This window comes from Tupaia chinensis, unplaced genomic scaffold (assembly GCF_000334495.1).
Source record: "Tupaia chinensis unplaced genomic scaffold, TupChi_1.0 Scaffold150128_1, whole genome shotgun sequence".
Classification (NCBI taxonomy): Eukaryota; Metazoa; Chordata; class Mammalia; order Scandentia; family Tupaiidae; genus Tupaia; species Tupaia belangeri.
The window spans coordinates 158,491-180,084 of NW_006209967.1; the positions used below are offsets into that span (position 1 = coordinate 158,491).

The 21,594-nt window shown below is 36.0% G+C and overlaps 1 protein-coding gene, 1 long non-coding RNA gene and 1 pseudogene across 2 annotated transcripts in view; 1 reads left to right on the forward strand and 2 right to left on the reverse strand.

Moving 5' to 3' along the window:
- LOC102501164 (uncharacterized) overlaps positions 1-21,594 on the forward strand; it is a 153,472-nt gene that overhangs the window by 14,097 nt on the left and 117,781 nt on the right. The window lies entirely within an intron of this gene.
- Positions 574-2,523, reverse strand: LOC106734248 (peptidyl-prolyl cis-trans isomerase A pseudogene; annotated as a pseudogene).
- Positions 19,730-21,594, reverse strand: part of NRK (Nik related kinase) — a 167,848-nt gene continuing 165,983 nt past the window's right edge. Inside the window, exon 28 of the mRNA XM_006171949.2 lies at positions 19,730-20,730. Within this exon, the coding sequence (XP_006172011.1) occupies positions 20,635-20,730 (96 nt within the window). The 3' untranslated portion in view covers positions 19,730-20,634. The remainder of the gene's footprint in view (positions 20,731-21,594) is intronic.

The window sequence follows — 21,594 nt, forward strand, 5'->3', positions numbered from 1 at the left end:
CTATAGGGCGCGTGCGCTCGCCAGACAGACAGAGAGAGACAGAGAGACAGAAAGCGAGAAATCACCCACCAGGGGGGATGGCCATTCCGCAATCCCTTCTCCTCCATTCTCCTCTCAGGATCTTGGGCACGCATGCACACACGCCCGGCATGAGTTTTAAGCCACCGGATCTGGGACGCGAACCACGGTCAACTCTGTGGGAGTCCAGCGACATAGCCATTTCTCTAAATGCTGGTCCCCACTATTGTAACCTCTACTCCAGCAATAAGATGATGAATAATTAAATAGTGGAGTTATCAATTATAAAAATGAAGTATTTAACGAAAAATGTATTAAATATGATATAAACTTCAGCTATTCTCACTTTTTTGTTACCTAGTTTTTATTTCATAATCATAAAGTTAACTATGCAATTCAGCTAGATTTGGAGAAGGCTAAAGACAATATGGAACCCAAAGAACTGCAGCAAGAGCACAGATTGCAGGACATAGCATGCAGATGGGGTGGAGGGGTGCTCTCCTGAGCTACAGTAGAAATGGTCTGGTGGTTAAGAGAAAACACAAATTAAATTCATTAGAGTTGTCCACAGTCAGCAATGGTGACCTTTTTGGTGATCTTGCCATTCTTTGACCCAAAGCGCTCCATGGCTTCCACGACATTCATGCCCTCTTTCACCTCACCAAAGACCACATGCTTGCCATCCAACTACTTAGTCTTGGCACTGCAGATGAAAAACTGAGAACCTTTTGTGTTGGATCCAGCATTTGCCATGGACCAGACGCCAGGACCTGTATGTTTCAGGATAAAGTTCTCATCATCAAATTTCTCCCCACAGATGGACTTGCTGCCAGTACCATTATGGCATGTGAAGACACTACCCTGGCACGTAAACCCTGGAATCATTCTATGAAAGCAGGATCCCTTATAACCAAATCCTTTCCCTCCAGTGCTCAAAGCATGAAAGATTTCTGCTGTTTTTGGAACTTTGTCTGTGAATAGCTCAAAGGAGACCCGGCCCAAGGGCTTGGCATTGACAGCAATGTCAACATGGTGGAGTTTACCATGGTTGAGGGCAAGAGACTCAGGTGGCGGCAGCATCTGCAACATCTAGGTATTCTTAAGTTGTTATAGGGGCCAGACCATGGTATATGTTCTGCAGTGCTGGGTCCACGTTGGAAGTTCCTGGGTTCATTATCAGAGGTCTCCCTGTGCACATTTTCAGAGGCTTGTCTGTGCTCTGGGCTGGCTAAGGTTGTGGGTAGATCATAATGTGAAGACCCTGAGACCCTCTCTTTGAGGAAATATATGAATAGACTTCAGAAAAATGTATTATATGTTTGCAATGATTATAAGAGTATAGGGGAATTGGCAAATGAAATACAAAAATGCTAATGTCTACAATGCTGCATTTGTTGTATAATCTATAATTCTGCAGTTATAAATAACATGGTATGAAGTAAATACTAAAACTGAATGTAACTACATAGCCCATCCCCACACCTTCTAAATAACCACATCCAACCCTTAAATAGCCCAGCTTCTAACAATTGAGTAAAATTTAGGGAGGAAAATCAGCCTTGAATTTTTACTGTTATTCTTAAAGAATTCCAAGAACCTCATATATCTATTTTCATTAAATAATGGAAGGCCTGTCACACATCTCCCATACTTGAACTTAGAGCTCCACTTAGTGGCTAGTAAGCTTCATAGGAGAAGCAGACATAAAAGTGGTTTTAAGAGGTATGAGTGATCCTAAATCTAGTAGGAAAATGAATGCTGTTTCTATCTTCTGAATTTGGTATACAGTTACTTAAAATAATCGAGGACAATATAACTATAATCCAAATGCCAAATGATTACAGCAGCATCAAAGCTCAGTGAAAAAACTTCATGTTCCTCCAGATCAAAATGAGGTTAAAGGTTTAAGCTCAAGTATCCAGATAAAGGAACTCCTTTTCTCTTTCATCCTGTCCATTCTGTTAAAACAGCAGTAATTAGACCAAAGTAAAAGAGTCAAAAGAAAAGAAACAACTGATAATAGGATAAAGAAACTTTTGGGATAAGAAAGATGTCAACGACATACACACATGCCATGCAGGCTTTATAATAAGTTTCAATTTTTTTTTTCTTGTAGGGGGAGGTTTTGTTACTATCGTATTGTTAAAGTAATGCATGCACATTACAAATAATTCAGACAAGTATAAAAACGTTTTAAAAAATAATTCATAGTCTTACTTCTATGTAAATAATTCATTTCGACATTGTAGTGTGTTTCTTGTATGCACAAGCTCTGTATAACAAACTGTCTCTGAAATAAATAAAATTAAATTGAAGAATAATCAGCAGTGTTAGGAGTTAGAGTATCAGTTACCTCAATGACAGCCTAGGTATTAACTGGAAGATGCATTGGAAGTATCCTATATTTTTATCTGAATGATGGTTACATTAGTGTACACATGCACATGTTATGAACCATTACATTTTACACTGATAGTTTGTGTATATTTACATCTCAATAAAAATCAGATCAAATAAAAATTAAATGGTAAGATCAATTTCAATTTAAATTGAGAAATGCAACATCCACTGTTCAATGATTTTTTTTTTTTACAACTGAAAAAGTAGTATATGCTCAGGACTAAATATTCTAAGAGTCCCAAAACAAAAAATAGATCTTTTACCAGTTCAGGTACCATTTTCCCCTCCTCAAAGGTGATGTCTGTTAATGTTACAAGATATTGCTTAATACTATAGGTAATATAAAAATATGTCTCAATTATGCTCTGTACATTTTTGCACCTTGTGTTATTCTTTTAGGGGCTTTTCCATTGACAGCCATAGATATGCTCTATTGCCATTAATGGCATAGAATTCTACTGTATGGATTTACCATACTTTTTTTTTAAGAGTTTTTGCCCTAGTGTGTGTGTGCTCACTGGAAAGACAGAGAAGCAGAGAGACAGAGACAATGAGAGGGAAATTAAGAAATCACCCCCCAGGGGGGGATGGCCATGCTGCAGTTGCTTTTCCTTTGTTCTCTTCCCAGCATCTTGGGCACACACACACATGCACCCAACATGAGTTTTAAATCACCGTGTCTGGGACTTGACCTGCATTCGGCCATGTGGGAGTTCAGTAATGTAACTGCTATGCCACCTGCTGGACCCAGTAGATTTATCACACTTTTTCAACAAATTGTTCAGTGATGGAATTCATCATTTGTCCCCTTAGTTTGGTGCTTTATTAGAATAAATCTTGCAACAACTATCTTGTGCCTATACCTGTCCACATATCTAAATATATCTGTGGTATATATATTTTAGAAGTAAAATTGGTAGACCAAAGGGAATGGGTGTAATTAAAGCTATTTTTAATTGTCTTGCAATGAGATTGCAATAACGATATATTATAGCACGTTACAAGGGGTGTAATGTCAGAATCTTCCATCTTTGGCAATTTGACAGATGAGAATCTTTGGCAATTTGACAGATGAGAAATAGTGTCTTTGTTCTCACTCTCATTTTTTTCATTATGAGTGAGCTAAATATATTTTCAGAAAATTTTTGAGTTATTCACATTTCTGTTGAGGATTAGTTTGTTCTTGTGTTTAGCATATTTTATTTTTTTATATAGTATTTTTTATATAGTTTTTTAATTTTGGTTCCATGGAAAGCAAAGTCAGATACAAGGACTTAGGTTTAGATAATTTACTTGAGAGATGATCTCAGAAACCAAGAGTTGGACAGTTAGTAAGGTAATACCAATTGGGAAAAAGGGCAATAAAATGTTGCATTATGGGGATCACTGCTATAGGTAGTAAAGACTGAATTCTACCAGGACCTGACAAGAGAAGTGTATACAGTGTCTCCAAGCATGCATTGTCTACCTGGAGGTTCAGAGGCCCAAGGCAATTCTCTGTTAGTTTTTTCCCCCAGTTATTGAACTTTACCCACAAGGATTGTTAAATTCTCCTTACATTTATGTTGCTCTTATATCCTACAATATTGGAAAAGGCAGAAAGGTGAGTGAGTCTACACTTGAGGCAATATGTTGTCAACTTTCCTTCCCTCCTAGGCCAGAGAGTTTAGCCTTGCACTGGAAGATACTGAAACAGCCTATCAATACCAGCAACAGGGCTCTGCCACAATAATCAACCAGCCTGGGAAGCTTCTTTGTCTCCATGGGCAGGAGATTCTCCTTCTTTATACAGAGACATTGGGAGTTCTGGGTGGCACTGGGAAGAGGGATTCTACTATAACAACCATTCAGGCTGAAAGTCTTTTTGCCCCTGCCATCACAAGATTCCCCTTTGCCACCCAGAGATACTAGGCTACCAGTAGATGTGCACTCACAACAAGCACCTACCCAGAGAAATGTTCTCCATCTTCCACAGAGTAAAGAATGTCACAATAACCTTCCTGCCAGTGAAACTCCTTTACCCTCGTAGCCTGAGACTCCCCTCTCCCTACTCAGAGACACTAGACACTCAGGACTCGGGAAACTGCCTTCTGTCCCACCAGCAGGATCCAATGCAACCTACAACAGTATCAGACACACTAAGCAAATCAGAACAATACCACAAAGCCTCTGTAAATTAAATTACCATAGTAACCACAGATCACAAAAACAAGCCAGGGCCTGGGTTCTAAACGTAAGCATGGTGACTGCCTGCTGAGCTAAAAGATTTAAATAGGAGTCTCCTAGCATAGGCAACAAAATAGCGAGGAAACAATTAAAAAATCCTTTCACATGAAGAGCTAGGGAAATCACAACTTGAATAAGAAAAGATAATCAATAGATAACAACAGCAAGGTGGATGAAATGCTGGCATCATCATATAAGGATTTTAAAGCAGTAATAACAATATCCCAAAATCAATGGCAAATAAAAGTTGGGAAAAAAATCTCAGACAAGAAGTATAAGTTATAAACATAACCAAGTGAAAATTATAAAACTGAAAAATAGAATAATATAAATAAAAATAAAATATGCTGGATTGATTCAAGGGTAGAGTGGAAATGATAGGGATAGAATCATTAAACTTGAGATCAGCAGTGTTTACCCAACCTGAACAATGGAGATAGTAGGTTGGGAAAAAAATGAACTGAATTTCAAGAACTAGTGGGAAAATAACAAAGAGCTAATAATTGTGTCATCAGAGTAGCAGAAGGAAAAGAGAGAAGATATAGAGACAAAAATAAACAGTGAGAAGGAAAGTGAGAAATCACTCCCCAGGGGGATGGCCACACCACTATTCTCTTCTCCATTCTCCTCCTGGGATTTTGGGCATGCATGCATGTGCACCCAGATTGATTTTCAAGATGCTGGATCCAGGACTTGAACTGCACCAAGCCATGTGGGAGTCCAGTGCCTTAACCACTATGCCACTTCCTGGCCCCAGTAAAGTGACCTTTTTCTTTTTTAAGAGAGAATTTTTGCTATAAGGGTGCATGTGCTCTCTGAAGAGACAGAGAGAGACAGAAAGCAGGAAATCATTCCCGGGGGTATGGCCATACCAAAATCCCTTCTCCTTCATTCTGTGGATTAGGGCATGTCTGCTACCCAAAGAGAAAGAGAGACAGAGAAAGTGATAGGGACAGTGAAAATCATGCCCCAGGGGGAATGGCCATACCATAATCCCTTTTCCTCCATTCTCCTCTTGGGATTTTGGGCATCCACACACATTGGGCTGGTGTGATTTTCACACCACCAGGTCCAGGGTTTGAACCATGGTCAGTCATGTGAGAATCCAGCACCTTAACCACCACACCACCTTCTGGCCCTCTGTAGATCACTTTGTAGCATTAACATCTCAAGAATATTGTTTTTTTTTTTTTTCTTTTTCAATCCATTAACAGCGGACATCTTCTATGTATTGGTGTATTCTTCATTTTCTTTTTTGGTCTTTCTTTTATAGTTTTTTAGAATAGCTATAGTTCACCTCTTTGGTTGAATTTATTCCCAGTTATTTTATTTTTAATGTAAATAAAATGGTTATTGTAAATGAGTTACTTCCTTCATTTTCTTTTCCGTAATTTTGTTGTTGGTGTATAAAAATGCTATTGCTTTTTGTATGCTGATGCATACTACTGTTTTACTAATTTTATTTATCATTTTAAGAGTTTCTGTGAATTCTTTTAGGTGTTCTATACATATTATTATGTTATCTACAAACAAGGAGAGTTAAACTTTCTCTTTTACCATTTGGATGCCCTCAATTGTTTTTTCTCTTAACTAATTGCTTTAGCTAACATATCCAGTACTGTGTTGAATAGGAGTGGAGAAAATGGTCATCATTATCTTGCTCCTCTTCTTAGAGAAAAACTTACAACTTTTCCTCATTCAGTATGATGTTTACTGTGGCTTTACCATATATGGTCTTTACTATGCTGAGGTATATGCCTTCTAAACATAATCTATTGAGAGTCTTAATCATAAGGTGATGTATTTTATCAATTGCATCAATTGATAGCATATGGTTTTCATGTTTCATTATATTGATGTGATGTATCATGTTTATTGATTTGCATGTGTTGAACCATCCTTGCATGGCTAGGATAAATCCTACTTGATCATGATAGATAATTGTTATTTTATGTGCTGCTGAATTCAGCTTTCTAATATGTTAAGATTTTTGCATCTATGTTCTTTAGGGATATTGGTCTGTAGTTTTTTTGTTTTATTTCCTTATTTGCTTTTGAGATCAGAGTAATGGTGGCCTTTTAAAATAGGATACCCTCCTATTGAATATTTTGAAAAGGCTTGAAAAGAGTTGTTGTTAATTATTTCATGAAAAAAATAAAATTCCAACAGTGAATCCATCTACTCCTGGGCTTTCCTTTTTCGGGAGATTTTTATTACTGATTCAATCTAATGATTTGTTATTGGTCTGTTTAGGCTTTCTATTTCTTCCTGGTTCAATCTTGGTAGGTTTTATTTACATAAATTTATGCATCTTTTATAAATATTCTAGTTTATTTGAATATAGTTGTTCATAACATTCTCTGGTGACCTTTTGTATTTATTTATATGACAGTAGTTGTTCTTTTATGTTTCTGAATTTATGTATGGACTTTGATCATCTCTTTTCTTAGTCTAGCTAATAGTATATCAATTTTGTTTGTCACTTCAAGAAAGGGAAAGGCATAGAAAGCAACCATGGATACCAGAGACAATGTGGGAAGAGGGTGGGACACGGCAGAGGGTGAGGGATAGGGAATCAAGGATGGCCAAAAAAATAATAAAAAAAGCAAAATATAAAAGACTTAAATGGAAAATTATTTGTTGATAACATGTATGTTGATGTGCTTTATTGAGCCAATATACAGTGTATTCCGGATGGGAAATTCATTTTCTTTGCTGTAATGATGTATAGTGAATTAATGTAAAAAATAAATTTAAAGGGGAAAAAAAGAAAGTGCACTTGAGAACACACACAAAAAATAAAGAAAGACACTTCCTTTTATTGGTCCTTAGTATTAATTTTTTTTGTTTCTATTTCTTTTATTTCTGCTGTGTTTTTCATTATTTCTTTCCTTCTCCTACTTTTAGATCTTGTTTGTTCTTTCTAGTTCTTTAAGATGCACTGTTAGGTTGTTTTTCATCTTTGTGTATTTTTTTTTCTTTTTTTGGAGAGGTTTTTGCTATAGGATACATGAGCTCACCAGAAAGACAGAGAGAGACAGAGAAACAGAAAGAGAGAAATCATCCCCCAGGGGGGATGGCCACACCACAATCCATTCTCCTCTTGGGATCTTAGGCACACGCGCACACGTGCCCAGCGTGAGTTTAAGCCACAGGGCCCAGGACTCAAACCATGGTCTACTACATAGGAGTTCAGTGTGACATAGCCATTATGCAAACTGCTGGTCCCATCTTTGTGTATTTTTGATATGAGTATTTATTGCTATAAACTTTCCTCTTAGAATTGCCTTTGCATTATCCCATAGGTTTGGTATATCATGTTTCCATTTTCATTTTCTCAAGAATATATTTTTTACTTCATTCTTAATTTCTTCATTGACCCGTTTGTCCCTTGGGAGCTTGAGGTTTAGTTTCTCTGTATTTGAATAATTTTCACTGTCTCTTTTATTTATTTCTAGTTTTTTTTTTTTTTTTGAGAGGTTTCTCACTATAGGGCATGTGCGTTCGCCAGACAGACAGAGACAGAGAGACAGAAAGTGAGAAATCACCCCCCAGAAGGGATGGCCACGCTGCAATCCCTTCTCCTCCATTCTCCTCTTGGGATCTTGGGCACCCAAGCACACGTGCCTGGCGTGGGTTTTAAGCCACCGGGTCTGGGACGCAAACCGCAGTCAACTACGTGGGAGTCCAGCGACATAGCCATTATGCTAAATGCTGGTTCCCATTTATTTCTAGTTTTATTGCATTGTGGTCAGAAAAGATCCTTGATACAATTTACAATTTCTTTTTTTTTCTTCCTTTTCTTTTTCTTTTCTTTTTTTTTTTTTTTTTTGGCTTTTTTTTGTTTTTAGTTGCCAGAGGAAATGTGCATTCACCTAACAGTGACATTGGCTTCTTTTGTGACCTAACATATTCTTTGTTCTGGAGAATGATTCATGTGTTGGTGAGAAGAATATGTATTTTGCAGTTGTTGGATAAAATATTGTGTAAATATCTGTCAGATTCATTTGGTCTATGGTGCAGTGCAGTTTAATTCCAATGCTTTGTTTTTGCTATTGTTGATTTTCTGTCTGTATCAACTACCCAGTGATGAGAGTAGAGTGTTGAAATCTCCAGCAGTTATTGTATCAGTCTATCTTACTCTTTAGGTCTAGTAATATTTTGTTTTATATATTTGGATGCTCTGGTTTTGGGTGCATATATATTTACAATTGTTATATTCTCTTTCTGAATTGATCCTTTTATCACTGTATGACTTTCTTTGTCTCTTTAATAGATTTTGTCTTGAATTCTGTTCCATCTGCTGTCCCTATAGTTATTCCTGTTCACTTTTGGTTTCCATTTGCATGGAATATCTTTTTCCATTTCTTCACTTTCAGTCTCTGTATGCCTTTACAATAAGACATACATAGGCAGCATATAGTAGAATCTTGAGGTTTTTAAAATTTATTCAGCCATTTGGGGAATTTAATCTGGCTACATTCAAGGTTATAATTGATAGGTATGGGCTTATTCCTGTCATTTTGTGGCTTATTTTCTGGTTATTTCACGATCCTTTTGCTTATTTTTTTCCTCTTTTATTATGGCTTTTCTTTGTGGTTTGTTAGTATTTCATAAGATATAATGTTTGATATATTTATCATATTTGTTTTATTTATCTACTTTTGATTTTATATCTTCACATATTTTCATAATGATATTTATCTTTTGCTTTGAAATGTAGGGCTCTTAAGCATCTTTTTAAAAAGGCAATCTAGTAGTACTGAGTTCTTTGCTTTTACATGTCTGGGAAATATTTAATTTCTCCTTTAGTTCTAAAGAATACCTTTGCTGGATGTACTGTTCTTGGCTGGAATGTTTTTCTACCAAAACTTTAACTAAATATTCAATTTTCTCCTAGCCTGTGAGATTTCTGCTGTGAAGTCTGTTGGCCTAATAGGATTCCTTTATATGTGACTTGGTGATTATCTCTATTTATTAGGATTCTCTCTCTGTCTTTGATTTTTCAAAAAAAATTCTCTCTCTGTCTTTGATTTTTCTTTATGTTATATTATTATTATTATTATTATTATTATTATTATTATTATTTTTAGAGTCAAGATTTTGTAATATTGGCCAGGTTGGTTTTAAAGTTGTGATCTTTCCACCTTAGCTTCCCAAGTAACTGGGATTATACGCACACTTCACTGTGTTTGATTTGGTTTGGTCTGGTCTGGTTTTCTCTTTTCTCTTTTTTCTTTTCTTTAATCTTTCCTTTCCTTTCCTTCTTTCCTCTTCTCGTGTCTTCTCTTCTCTCTCTTCTCTTCTCTTCTCTTCTCTTCCCTTCTCTTCTCTTTTTGCTTCTCTCTTTTTTTCTTTTCTTTTCTTTTCTTTTCTTTTCTTTTCTTTTCTTTTCTTCTTTTGTTTCCTTTTTCTCCTTTCCTTTCCTTTTCAGTTCTTTTTTCTTTTTTTTCTTTTTATCTTTCTCTTCTCTTCCCTTCCCTTTTCTTTCTTCTTTCTTTCTCTCTCTTTTTCTTTCTTCCTTTTTCTTTCTCTCTTTCTTTGCTACAAGGCACATGGATGAGACAGAGAGAGGAGAGAGAGAAAGAAAGAGTGAAAGCACCCCCTAATGGGGCCTGGCCTTGACTTAATTCTCCTTCCTTCAATTATCAATCCCATCTGGATCCTGAACAAGTGTACATATGCACAGCATGAAGCCTACAGGGTGGGACTCAAACCATGGTTAATCATGTGTAATCCACCCTCCTCTATTCAGTTCCTAACTGCTGCACTACAAGGTTGGCCCTGCTTTTGACTTTTGACAGTTTGATTATAATGTACATCAGTGAGGATATTTTTTGATCAAATTTATTGGCCTCCTTCATATTTCCTGAATCTGTATGTCTGTAACTCTCCATGGACTTGAAAAATTTGGTGTTAATATTTTATAAATTAGATTTTTAAAGTCTATTCTTATCTTTTCCTTTTGGAACTTCCATAATGTGAATATTTGACCCCTTAGTCTCACAGGTCATGTAGTCATTCTTCATTTTTTTTCCCTTTTTACCTAACATGGTGATTTCAGAAGTTCTGTCTTCAAATGTAGAGAATTTTTTTTTCTCCCTAATTTGGCTATTTTTGATGCCCCAAGTCTCTTATTTATTTCATCTATTGAATTCTTTATCTTCACAATTGCTATTTGTTTTTAAAAGAGATATCTATCTCTTTATTGAATTTATAATTAATAACTGGATTGTTTTTCTAATTCCATTGAATTATTTATCTGAATTTTCATGCATCTATTGAGTTTCCTTAAGATTATTATTTTGAATTCTCTAACTCGCATTTCTTGAATTTCATTTTCTCCATAGTTAGTGGAAGATTATTGTGTCTCTCTGGAGCAGTCATACTTCCTTGTTTTCTCATGTTTCTTGTGTCTTGCACCTATTGAAATAATTGGTTCTTTCTATTTTATGGAGTACCTTTTGTAGGGAAGGAATTTTTCCTGTAGATATGTCCTCTAGTATAATTAGTTGTGTAGTATGCTTCAACTTTGGTTCTGGCTGCATTCACTAGTGTAGTTTCTGTATATTTTGAGTGGAACCTATGCATGACTTTGTGGTCAAGATTGCAAGTGTTTGTAGATGTAGTGATGTGGCTTTTCAGGGAGCAGAAGCTGCTTAAGGTGTGAACCTATGTTTTCCTTTCCTGGATGAGGATACAAACAGTATGCAGGGTCTCCCTGGTCAAGGAAGTATTTCTGGAACCAGTGGCTATATTTGATGTCAATTATGGGGATGCTAATGATTTCAGGCTCTAGGTGGGTTGCATGCAAGACATGGAGGTTCTGTTGATGAAAAGCATGAGGTCACTACCAGTGGCAGCTATAACACCCTGACTGATGACCTCAGACTGTGCATATGTATGCATAGGATTTACACTGATCCGAGGGCAGAGTCACTTGCAGTGACATCATGGGTTCCCAGTACAATGTTTTCAAATCCTGGGAGAAACAAATGTGGTGTATGGGAGATCCACTAGTAAAGGTGTAAAGTTGTCGATGGCAATGGTAGAGACCTTTGAGGCTGTGGCTGATGCTTTTGGCCCCTACCAGGGTGGATGGAGACTATTTCAATTGAGGTAGCTAGCTGGATAGTGGTAGTGTCTGTTGACAGAGTTCTCAGACCTGAATGGGACATGCAAGAGATATGGAGACTCTATCAATTGAGAGAGTGGGCTTTCTGGGATTCTTCAGAAGTGTGGCTTCCTGCTCCACCAACTCTGGCCATAGGTACTGCCTGCAGAAGCTATACTTTGTGAGCGGGAGGAACTGTATGCAGGGGTAGTAACAGGAGTAAGGTAATATAGTATGGCATCTCTGGGAACTGGGCGGCAGGCAGAAACAATGCCAGGCAGGACTTCAAATATCCCGTGGATGTGGGGCTGCATGTGCACACTGTACAGAAGCTGTACTGAGTAAGTAAGAGAGGCCACCCTTGGCAACTGAAAGTGGGAGAAGTATGTATGTAGTCTTTAGTCTCTGGAGCAAAGGTCTGAATTGTTCAGTCTCTAAGGGGGATTTATCCAGATTCCTCAGTCTCTGGGTGTGTGTATCTGAAAGCTTCAGTCATTGCAGGAAATGGGGGTGGATTTAGCATCTACTGATCCTCAGGACAGGAAGAATATTTAGCTGTGGCTCTGCTCCCAAAATATTGCCATAACTCCTTGGGTCCCAATGAGGGAGAGAGGATCTAGGTCTTTCATTTTTGCTCATGCATGAACTCCTGGCACCTCCCTACACTAAGTTCAAGATCAGTGATGACTTTTAAGTGATGACTGTGGCACCCTTATAGCTGTCCAACATGAAATTGGGGAGAAATGGTTATATTTTGCTTATTTCTTCTCCACAGTTGGGGAGCTACCCTCAGCTCATGGTCATTCTGGCCCAGTGATTTTGTCTCCTTCTCTGTATTTTTATCCTGAGTCTCTGTGCCTCAGATGTTTCTCCTTACTTTCTTGCTATATTTCAGAGTTTCCTCATCATTCCTCTATTTGATGCATAGCTGTTTATCAGGGTTGTTGTGGTGGTGATCTTTTCCTGTGGAGGAGAGTTACACTGGATATCTGTAGTCATCCAACTTGAAGGTCCTCCATTATATAATTTAATTTTATTTGTGAAGAGAAGTTTTTCATTTATGTGTAATTTTTTGAACTTCAATACATTTATTTCTGTCTCAATCTGAGAGACTCAACTTTATATGCATGCATTATATGCTTGTTTTTCAGACTTTTTGATAGATGATCACATTAAGCATGCATTTTTTAAAATATAATTTGCTGGAAGGCACGTGAGTTTACCAGAGGAAGACAGGGAGTGGAAGGGAGTGAGAAAGCAATCCCCAAGAGGGATGGTTATGCTGCAATCCCTTCTCCTCCATTCTCTCTTTAGGATTTTTGGTACGCATGCACACATGCTTGGCATATTTCTCAGGCTTCCAGGTCTGGGACTCAAACTGCATAGTTGGCCATATGGAATCCAGTTGCCTTAACCACCATGCCACCATCTGACCCTTGGCATGCATTTTAATAGTTACCTGCCCAGCTGCAAGTAAGACAAACTTTTTAATCTTCTAAAAAAGTGCCCCTAAGGGGATGCCTCAGATATATTTGTTTAAGGGTACATAATTTATAACTTTTGAATAGCAAAGTATGTTGACAGGCTTTGAAGATCCTTAAATATTTCTGAGAATGTTGCAACATAAAGAAATAATCTTGTGAAAAAGAATCACATTCAAAGCAAATGTATGTATAAAACAGCCAGTTGAATGGCTTATTTTTTCTTCGTTTTTATACAATTAATTTTTTTCTCATTATTCATAAAACAAGTAATTCCTAAAGAGTCATGATGGCCACTCATGTATTCATTTTAAAGATAAGCACATAATATTTAAAAGACACAGTTTTTATATTAACTTATCCTTTGTTTCATTTCAAGATTGTGGGGTAAAATCTTTTGTAATTATCCAGAATAGGACATGTCCCTTTGGTCACCAGAACACATGTGATGATTTGAAAAGACAACAAATAGATTTGTGGGTTTATTTTTTTTCCTGAAAATCACTTGCAACCTTCATATTTATTTTTACTTTTTAAAAAATTGACACATAATTGTATATATTTGTGTGGTATAGTATGATTTTTCTGCATATGAATATAATGTGTAATAATAAAATTAAGGTAAATTAGCATATTTATCATCTTAAACATTTGCCATACTTTGTTTTGGGAATGTTCAAAATTCTCTTTTTGTTAATACGAAAATTATGATAAATTATGACTAACCACAGTTACCCTATTTTACTATATAACACTACAACTTGTTCCTTTTATCTTATTTTGTAACCGTTAACCAACATCTCTGGATCCTCCCATCCCTTATACCATTCCTAGCCTCTAGTAATCACTGTTCTCTGCTCTAATTATTTGAGCTCATCTTCTTCTAGCTTCGACATATGAGTGAGAAGATGTGGTATTTCTCTTCCTGTGCTTGAGTTATTTCACTTAAAGTAATGTCCTCCAGGATCATCCATGTCACCCCAAATGACAGAATTTCATTCTTTGCAATGGTGAAAAGGATTTCATTGTGTGCATCAATGTGTGTATTACATTTTCTTCATCTTTTTTTCTGTTGATGGACACTTAGGTTGTCTCACGATTTTGGCTATTGTGAATAGTGCTACAATAAGCATTAGAATGTGGATATCTCTATGACCTACTGATTTCCTTTCCATTGGGTCGATGACTACTAGTGTGATTACTGATATGGGGAAAAGACAGAGTCTGTTCCATAAATGGTACTGAGAATATTGGACATTCATATGTGGAACAATGAAGCTAGAGCCCTGTCTCTCACTATACAAAAAAAAAAATCAACTCAAAATGTATCAAAGACTTTAATATAGGATTTAAAATTATGAAACTATTAGAAGAAAACAGAGAAAAATGCTTCATAATATTTGTCTAAGTTAAAAAAATTTTAATGAAACTTCAAAAGTATATACAAGTAATAAAAGCAAAAATAGACACATGAAATTATATCAAACTTAGTAGCATAAGCATAGCAATGGGTATGTAAAGTTTATGAGGTTTAAATAAAATTACACTAAGGACAATCCAGGCCCCTACCACCCCAAAAGCCCATTTCTCTCCTTCGACACCTTTCTATTTAATATTTTCTGTATTTTAACATTGAGCCCCTGACATTTGATAGAAAGTGGAAAAATATGGAAGATTTACTGCTAAGCAAAGCAAGCCAGACTATGAAAGAGAGGCATTGTATGTCCCCACTCAATATATACCAAATATTGGCATTCTATGGCAGAAATTGAAAGATTGGAAGGTATAAAAGCATGGAGAACAATGGCAATACTGGAAACAGTGTGGGAGGAGGATGGGAAGTGGGAGAGGCTGAAAGGAAAGAAATCAATGGGAAAAAGAAAGAAGCAAAACATTTTAGGGGCACAAAAATGAAAATTTCTCTGTTAATGATAAAGTGTATGGAAATATATTTGACTGAACCAATATACAGTGTATTCACAATGGGAAAATTCACTTGGTATGCTGTAATGATACACAGTGATTGGAGGGAAAATCTAAATTATAGGGGAAAAGAGAATTAAATAAGGAATATTGACATATGTGGTGGCAAAACTATAAGAAAGAGTTAATCCCAAATCTGACTTTGTATTTATCTATGGAATATGCTGTGGACTAACTTCTGAAAATATGAATCCATATAGAATCCATTTTACTCCCTCTGGAAACACTCTTTTTGAATCAGTTAACATGGTTGTGAAAAACATAAAATGTGATGTGACAACATACATGTTTGACCCTATTTTATTAGTTACCACCATTCAGGTTTTTAATTTAGAGTAGCTACATTCTCTATGTTTTTATAATCTTCAGGAATCTAGGTATCCTAAAGTGAGACGTAAAGTCCCAATAAATTTAAAAAATTGCTGTTAGATTACAAATCATCAGTGTTGGTAAAACTTGTATCACTGGAATTCATAAATCCACTGCTACCTTTTTAATAAAGTTGCTAATAGTGAATTACTAATGACTTCTACTCATGCCTCCAAGATTTGGTGAAAAATCTCTAGGATAATGCCTTCTTTCAGCCTTGGGACCTCATTCTACCCTAGCTACTTCCAATTTGAGATACGTTTATTTTTTTGTTCACAACACTGTTTTCTTTGTCTTTCCTTTTTTTTTTTTTTTCTCTTTTTAGAGGTTTTTGCTATAGGGCGCATACACTTGCCAGACAGACAGAGAGAGTCAGAGAAAGCGAGAAATCACTCCCCAGGGGGGATGGTCACGCCACAATCCCTTCTCCTCCATTCTCCTCTCGGGATCTTGGGCATGCACGCACGCGCGCCCGGCGTGAGTTTTAAGCCACCGGGTCTGGGACACCAACCGCGGTCGACTACGTGGGAGTCCAGTGACATAACCATTACGCTAACTGCTGGTTCCCCATAACACTGTTTCTTAAAGTAGTGTAACACAGCGGGGCATATATATATATAAAGTTGAATAAATCTGTTTGATTTTAAGAGGGAATTTCAAACTGTTGAAAAATGGAATTGAAACACAAATTAATTTTGGTGCAAAACATTTTTAAATGCATGTATTATTATTTTAATATGCATTTTCCATAAACTTAAAAGTTATTTTAATTTATTTTATATGTTCGGTCAGTATACATCACTTAGTTTGTAAAGTGAATTTACCCAACATGAAAACACTTGACAACATAAAATTTTTGAAGATTCTTCATAATGAAGCATTTTGAGTTTAGCCTTTAAAAGCCTGAGTATGCTTGATATGTCCAGGCAGTTCAGCTCCTGAGCGGCTGCTCATACTTGCCAAATCAAGGCCGTATCCAGCAGGCCCTGACTAGAAAGTCTGATGAACATCTCTCCAGACTACAAGATGTGTATGGGACCAAACCACAAGAGCTTTACTGCCAAAATCTGCTAAGAGAAGTGTTGCTCTTTTGATAACAAAGGAAACATTCAGCTTCCTTCCTCAGCTTCTATGCCATACTTAGACCATCTTCTGTTTCAACCATCAATCTGCACTAAGCCCTTTTTGAATGCTAAGAAACTATAAATATTTACTCTCTGTAGAAAGGATTCCTCTTCTTTCTTCTTCACTAGACATGAAGATACTGGGATGAGGTGTAAGTGAAGGAACCATTAAAACTTTGCTGGGGTTTTGTTCAAACTCATGAGTCTGTGCTATGTATAAAGTCCCACACATTTAGAGGAAAATTCATCCATTTCTAATTTCACCACTGTAGACATAAATATCTTAATAAGATTAATATATCCCTCCTTTGGGCCAGCAGTTGGCATGGTGATTAAGGTGGGTGGACTCCTGGGACCAGCAGTCAGCGTAATGGCTATACTGCTGGACTCCCATATAGTTAACTGTGGTTCAAGTCCTGGACCTGGTGGCTTAAACTCACATCGGGCACATGTGCATGCATGCCCCAAGATCCCGACAGGAGTATGGAGGAGAAGGGATTGTGGTGTGGCCATCCCCCCTGGGGAGTGATTTCTCGCTTTCTGTCTCTCTGTCTCTCTCTGTCTTTCTGGCGAGCACACGTGCTCTATAGCAAAAACCTCTCAAAAAAGCAAAACAAACAAACAAGCAAAACGGTGATGGACTCCCACATAGTTCAAGTGGCTTGAAAAATCACACTGTGAGTGTGTGCACGCATGTCTCAGATTCAAAGAAGACAGTGGAGGACAGAAGATTGTACACAGCCATTCTCCCTAAAGGGTGATTTCTCATTTTCCCTTATGGCAAAAACTTTAAAAATAAGTACTCCTCCTTGTCCAGAATTTCAATGCAACAGGCAGAACCTCTAAAATATTTCAATCAGTGCATTATTATATACCTTAAAGTATATTGAGTCATAATTCTAAAGCATTAGACAAGTACAAGTCAATGACGACATCCACCAATAATATTTTTTAATTTTTATTTTTAAAGGTTGAACAAGGATTCATTGCAGACATTATAATAACATGATTAGCAGTCTCAAAGATAGAATCAATATTTTTAGAGTACAGATTGAATACAAATTAATTTGAATAGGCACATTTCTTTAAACCAATTGAAGATTACTTTAAAAATTCCATTGAATGTGTGCTGAATTTTTTCTAGTTTTATGGATATAGTCTCAACTAAAGTAATCTTGGCAGAAAACACTTAGAAATTAATGAATCTAGAAACTGGCAACACTGAAAATAGTAAAATATATGCAATCTAATTGTGAATGTGTGTGCATACGTGTTTCAGCTTGATCTGTTTTACCACCTTAATTATTATCCCTTCTTACTGTTTTCTCTTTGGATCTTACCTTACTTAGACTAATTTCATCACTTAAATTTTCTTATCAGTTCTTCTCATCTGTCAGTTTTCTAGTTTTCTGATATTTCCAACAATGCCTTTTATTATGGCTTTAGCAATAAATCTAAATTACACTATAATAAAACCATATTCTATCCCAGTGCTTCTCATAACCTGTCAGAACTTTCATACTTGTCAGGAGTCCCCCTTCATACTTCTGTGATGTGCTGGGGCTTCCAGGTGCTGCTGCTAAAGGGTGAAATATAGATATAACTTCTTCTGTCCATTACTAAGTGTACTGACTATGAAATATGTCATTCTTGCTTCACTTTCTTGTTGCAGTTGGCAAAGCATGTAAAGATTCCAGGTAGATTTATGTCTAAATTGGAAATATTCATTACCTATGAACCATTTTAAATATTTTCAGTCCTTCCTATTTAATCTACCCAGCATTCTCTATTTCCTTCTTGATATGTACCCAGCTTCCTTTCTTCATTAACACCTTATCCTTTAAAGCTCAGTTACACATTTATAGTCTCTGTGTGGTTACTTTGGGACATCTCTGTAGAGTGAGTTCACTATTGCGTATGTTTATTGGAATAACTGCCACTGAAGGTTGACTTCCTAAGAAAGTTTACTGTCTTACTGCCTTAAAATATGATTTTAAGATAAAACTTAATTTTAAGCTTAACTTTGAGTAACTATTATGAAGAAAAATGAATTTTTAAAAGACATGATTTCTACACATTACTTAAATGAGAAATTTTTCTGAAATTCAAACATAGCAAGCTCCATTTGCTCGGCAATGAGGTTCTTGCACAAAGTTCCTCACAACCTTTGGTGTACAAATTTATATTAATGAAGACTACTTCTAAGGAAATAATTTGACATAAAAGTTTGTTTTCTTTTTAAACTACTGCATTTAAATGTCGTTTGAGTTGTAAACACTCAAGGATAAGCCAGTTTTAAGATCACATTATTGTGTCACAGTAACAGAAATGTGAATCACATTTATTTATTTGATTCATGGATTCAGGTTCTCCTAAGTTCTCAACGTTGAGCTACTACACTCTTCATGAAAGTTGTTAGGAAAATCCAAATCTTCATTTCTGGCACAAGATGCCAAGAAATGATGTGCTATCATAAAATCACACATAGTCAGCTGCTTTTGTATTTTGGTTAACCAGGTAGTTTGAAAATTATTATCCCACCAGCACTGTCTTCAGATTTTAGAAGCAGAACCAGAGGGATTATACTGAGGTATACTTTTTGGTAGTTCTGTTGCTTTTCTATTGCCCCAGAACTAACCATGGTATTGAGGATGGATATGAAGAAATTATGCTTTTCATCAGGTAGCAGTTACCATAGATGACCAAACGTCACCTATCTATGGCGTCTATAATGTATTTGGGTAAAGGAATAGCATAATTTTCACTACTCTAATTTTGCATAATTAAACATATAATGTATATTGTAGTTCTTTCAAAATCTTTTCATTGCTTTACTTATAACATTAAGTCTCAGCACATGAACTTTCTGTTGAAATATTTTTAGATTAATTTTTGATTTTACAGAAATAGCAACATAAAAAACAAGTATTAGAAATCAAATGTTTTTTTGTTATGTTTCACTGTTTTTGCTTAATAACTGAAGGAAAAGTTTTACATAATCTAGAATTGGGCAAATATTGAATGCTGTTGGCCAGATAATTTTGATAAATCAATCTGTTCTTGGGGGTAGAATTTGACGCCTGCTTTAAAGCATTTTTAAAAAATTATTTCTACAGTACATGTATATAGGAGTACAGTCCTGTATTCAGGCTTACAAGTATATGATCTGGCAGTTGGTAAAAACAATTATTGCACATCTTTAGGGGTTCTGAGGAAAATCAAGCATCTAAGGCTTTCTTCCTTTAGTCTTACCAGAAGAAAACCAGCTTAATATGGGGTGGAAAAAACACAACTGGTCTCTAACTGTGGGCTTGTCATGGAGCAGTGGGGAAATTAATGACTTTCTCCCCTTTAGCACTGTAGTTTTTTCTGGGCATTCCAGATTGTTCCACCATAGCCCAGATTCTAAACTATTTCTTAAGACTCTTGTTTCATGATCTAACCTTTGGTGCTTTATATGAAAAATCATATATAGTTCCAAAGTCTTTATATGACTTTGGGAAAATTTAAATATGGTTTGTTGATGTTTTTTATTTTTGAACAAATTGCTGGCCAATTTTTTTCAAAGCTTCTTATAATCTAACTATATCAAGTTTCTTTACTCCATGTTGTAAAATCTGAATACAGATACTGTCCACACTGTCCAAAGACTAAAGTTTGAATTCACAGTAACAAAAGTTACAAAAGTTTGTGCAAAAGATATTGTACACCACTGGAGTACATAGAGCTTGCTATAGTTCATTTTATATATAAACTTGCATTTCTTATTAAAACTACTCTGTGCTACATTAAAAGTTATGTTTCTGATTTAATTTTTCCCTAACAATATAGTTGAATGCTCATTTAATCTCAGAAATCTGAAGATGCAAATTGTATATATATGATGTTCATAAATGTTATCACAAATCATTGGAACCTTTTAAACACCATAATTGCTTTGAAGCTCTTCAAGTTTTCCAAGGGTCATAAAGTAAACCCGACTGTGGCGATTGCGCAGGGTAGAGGTAAAAAACAGCTTTAAAGAGAAAGACAGACATTATTGTTTTATATTTAATACATTGTAACCAGATGACTTATAAGTACAAATATGTAATTATAATTTCAATTTATCTGCATCTGATAATTAAAATATTAAGTCATACTGGTCCTTAGAACAGATTCTCTTCAAATTAAAGAATAGGAGTTTAAGTTAGTTTGGAATCTAAATTATATACTTAAAAATAACCTTTTACCATATTCTATATAATTATAATTTATATGGTTTAAATAAAATTAGTTTTCTTGTGGTGGAATTCATCTGCAGAAATGACATTCATCTGCTAAAGTGTTTGATTAGTTTTGGTTAACCATTATTTGATTTTAAAACAAACTACATTTACAGTATTTATTTATTTATTTATTTATGCCATAGGGCATGTGTGCTCACTGAGAAAGACAGAGACAGTGAGAGAGAAAATGAGAAATCAACCTCCAGGGGGAGAAGCCACGCCACAATCAATTCTCCTTCTGGGATTTTAAGCAAGCATACACACACATCCTGCGTGACTGTCAAGTGGCCAGGTCCAGGACTCAAACCAGATTGGCCATGTGGGAGGCCAGTGCCTTAACCATCATGCCACTGGCTGGCTCCTACTTTTCTTTTAATGTAAGGAAACAATTAAACTATGTAGATGTTTATCATTGCTGCTGGTATTTAAGCTACTCAAATTTTCAATTTGATGTGATTTTTTTTTTATTTCAGTGAAATGAACTACTGTCAACAGACAGTTAAACCCAGTAGCTTAAAGAGGGACATGCTGCAAAAATATGGGCTATGTCATGGAGAAAATTTAAACAGAACGTGGATGTAAATATCAAACAGAGGCATCCTTGTTAGGAC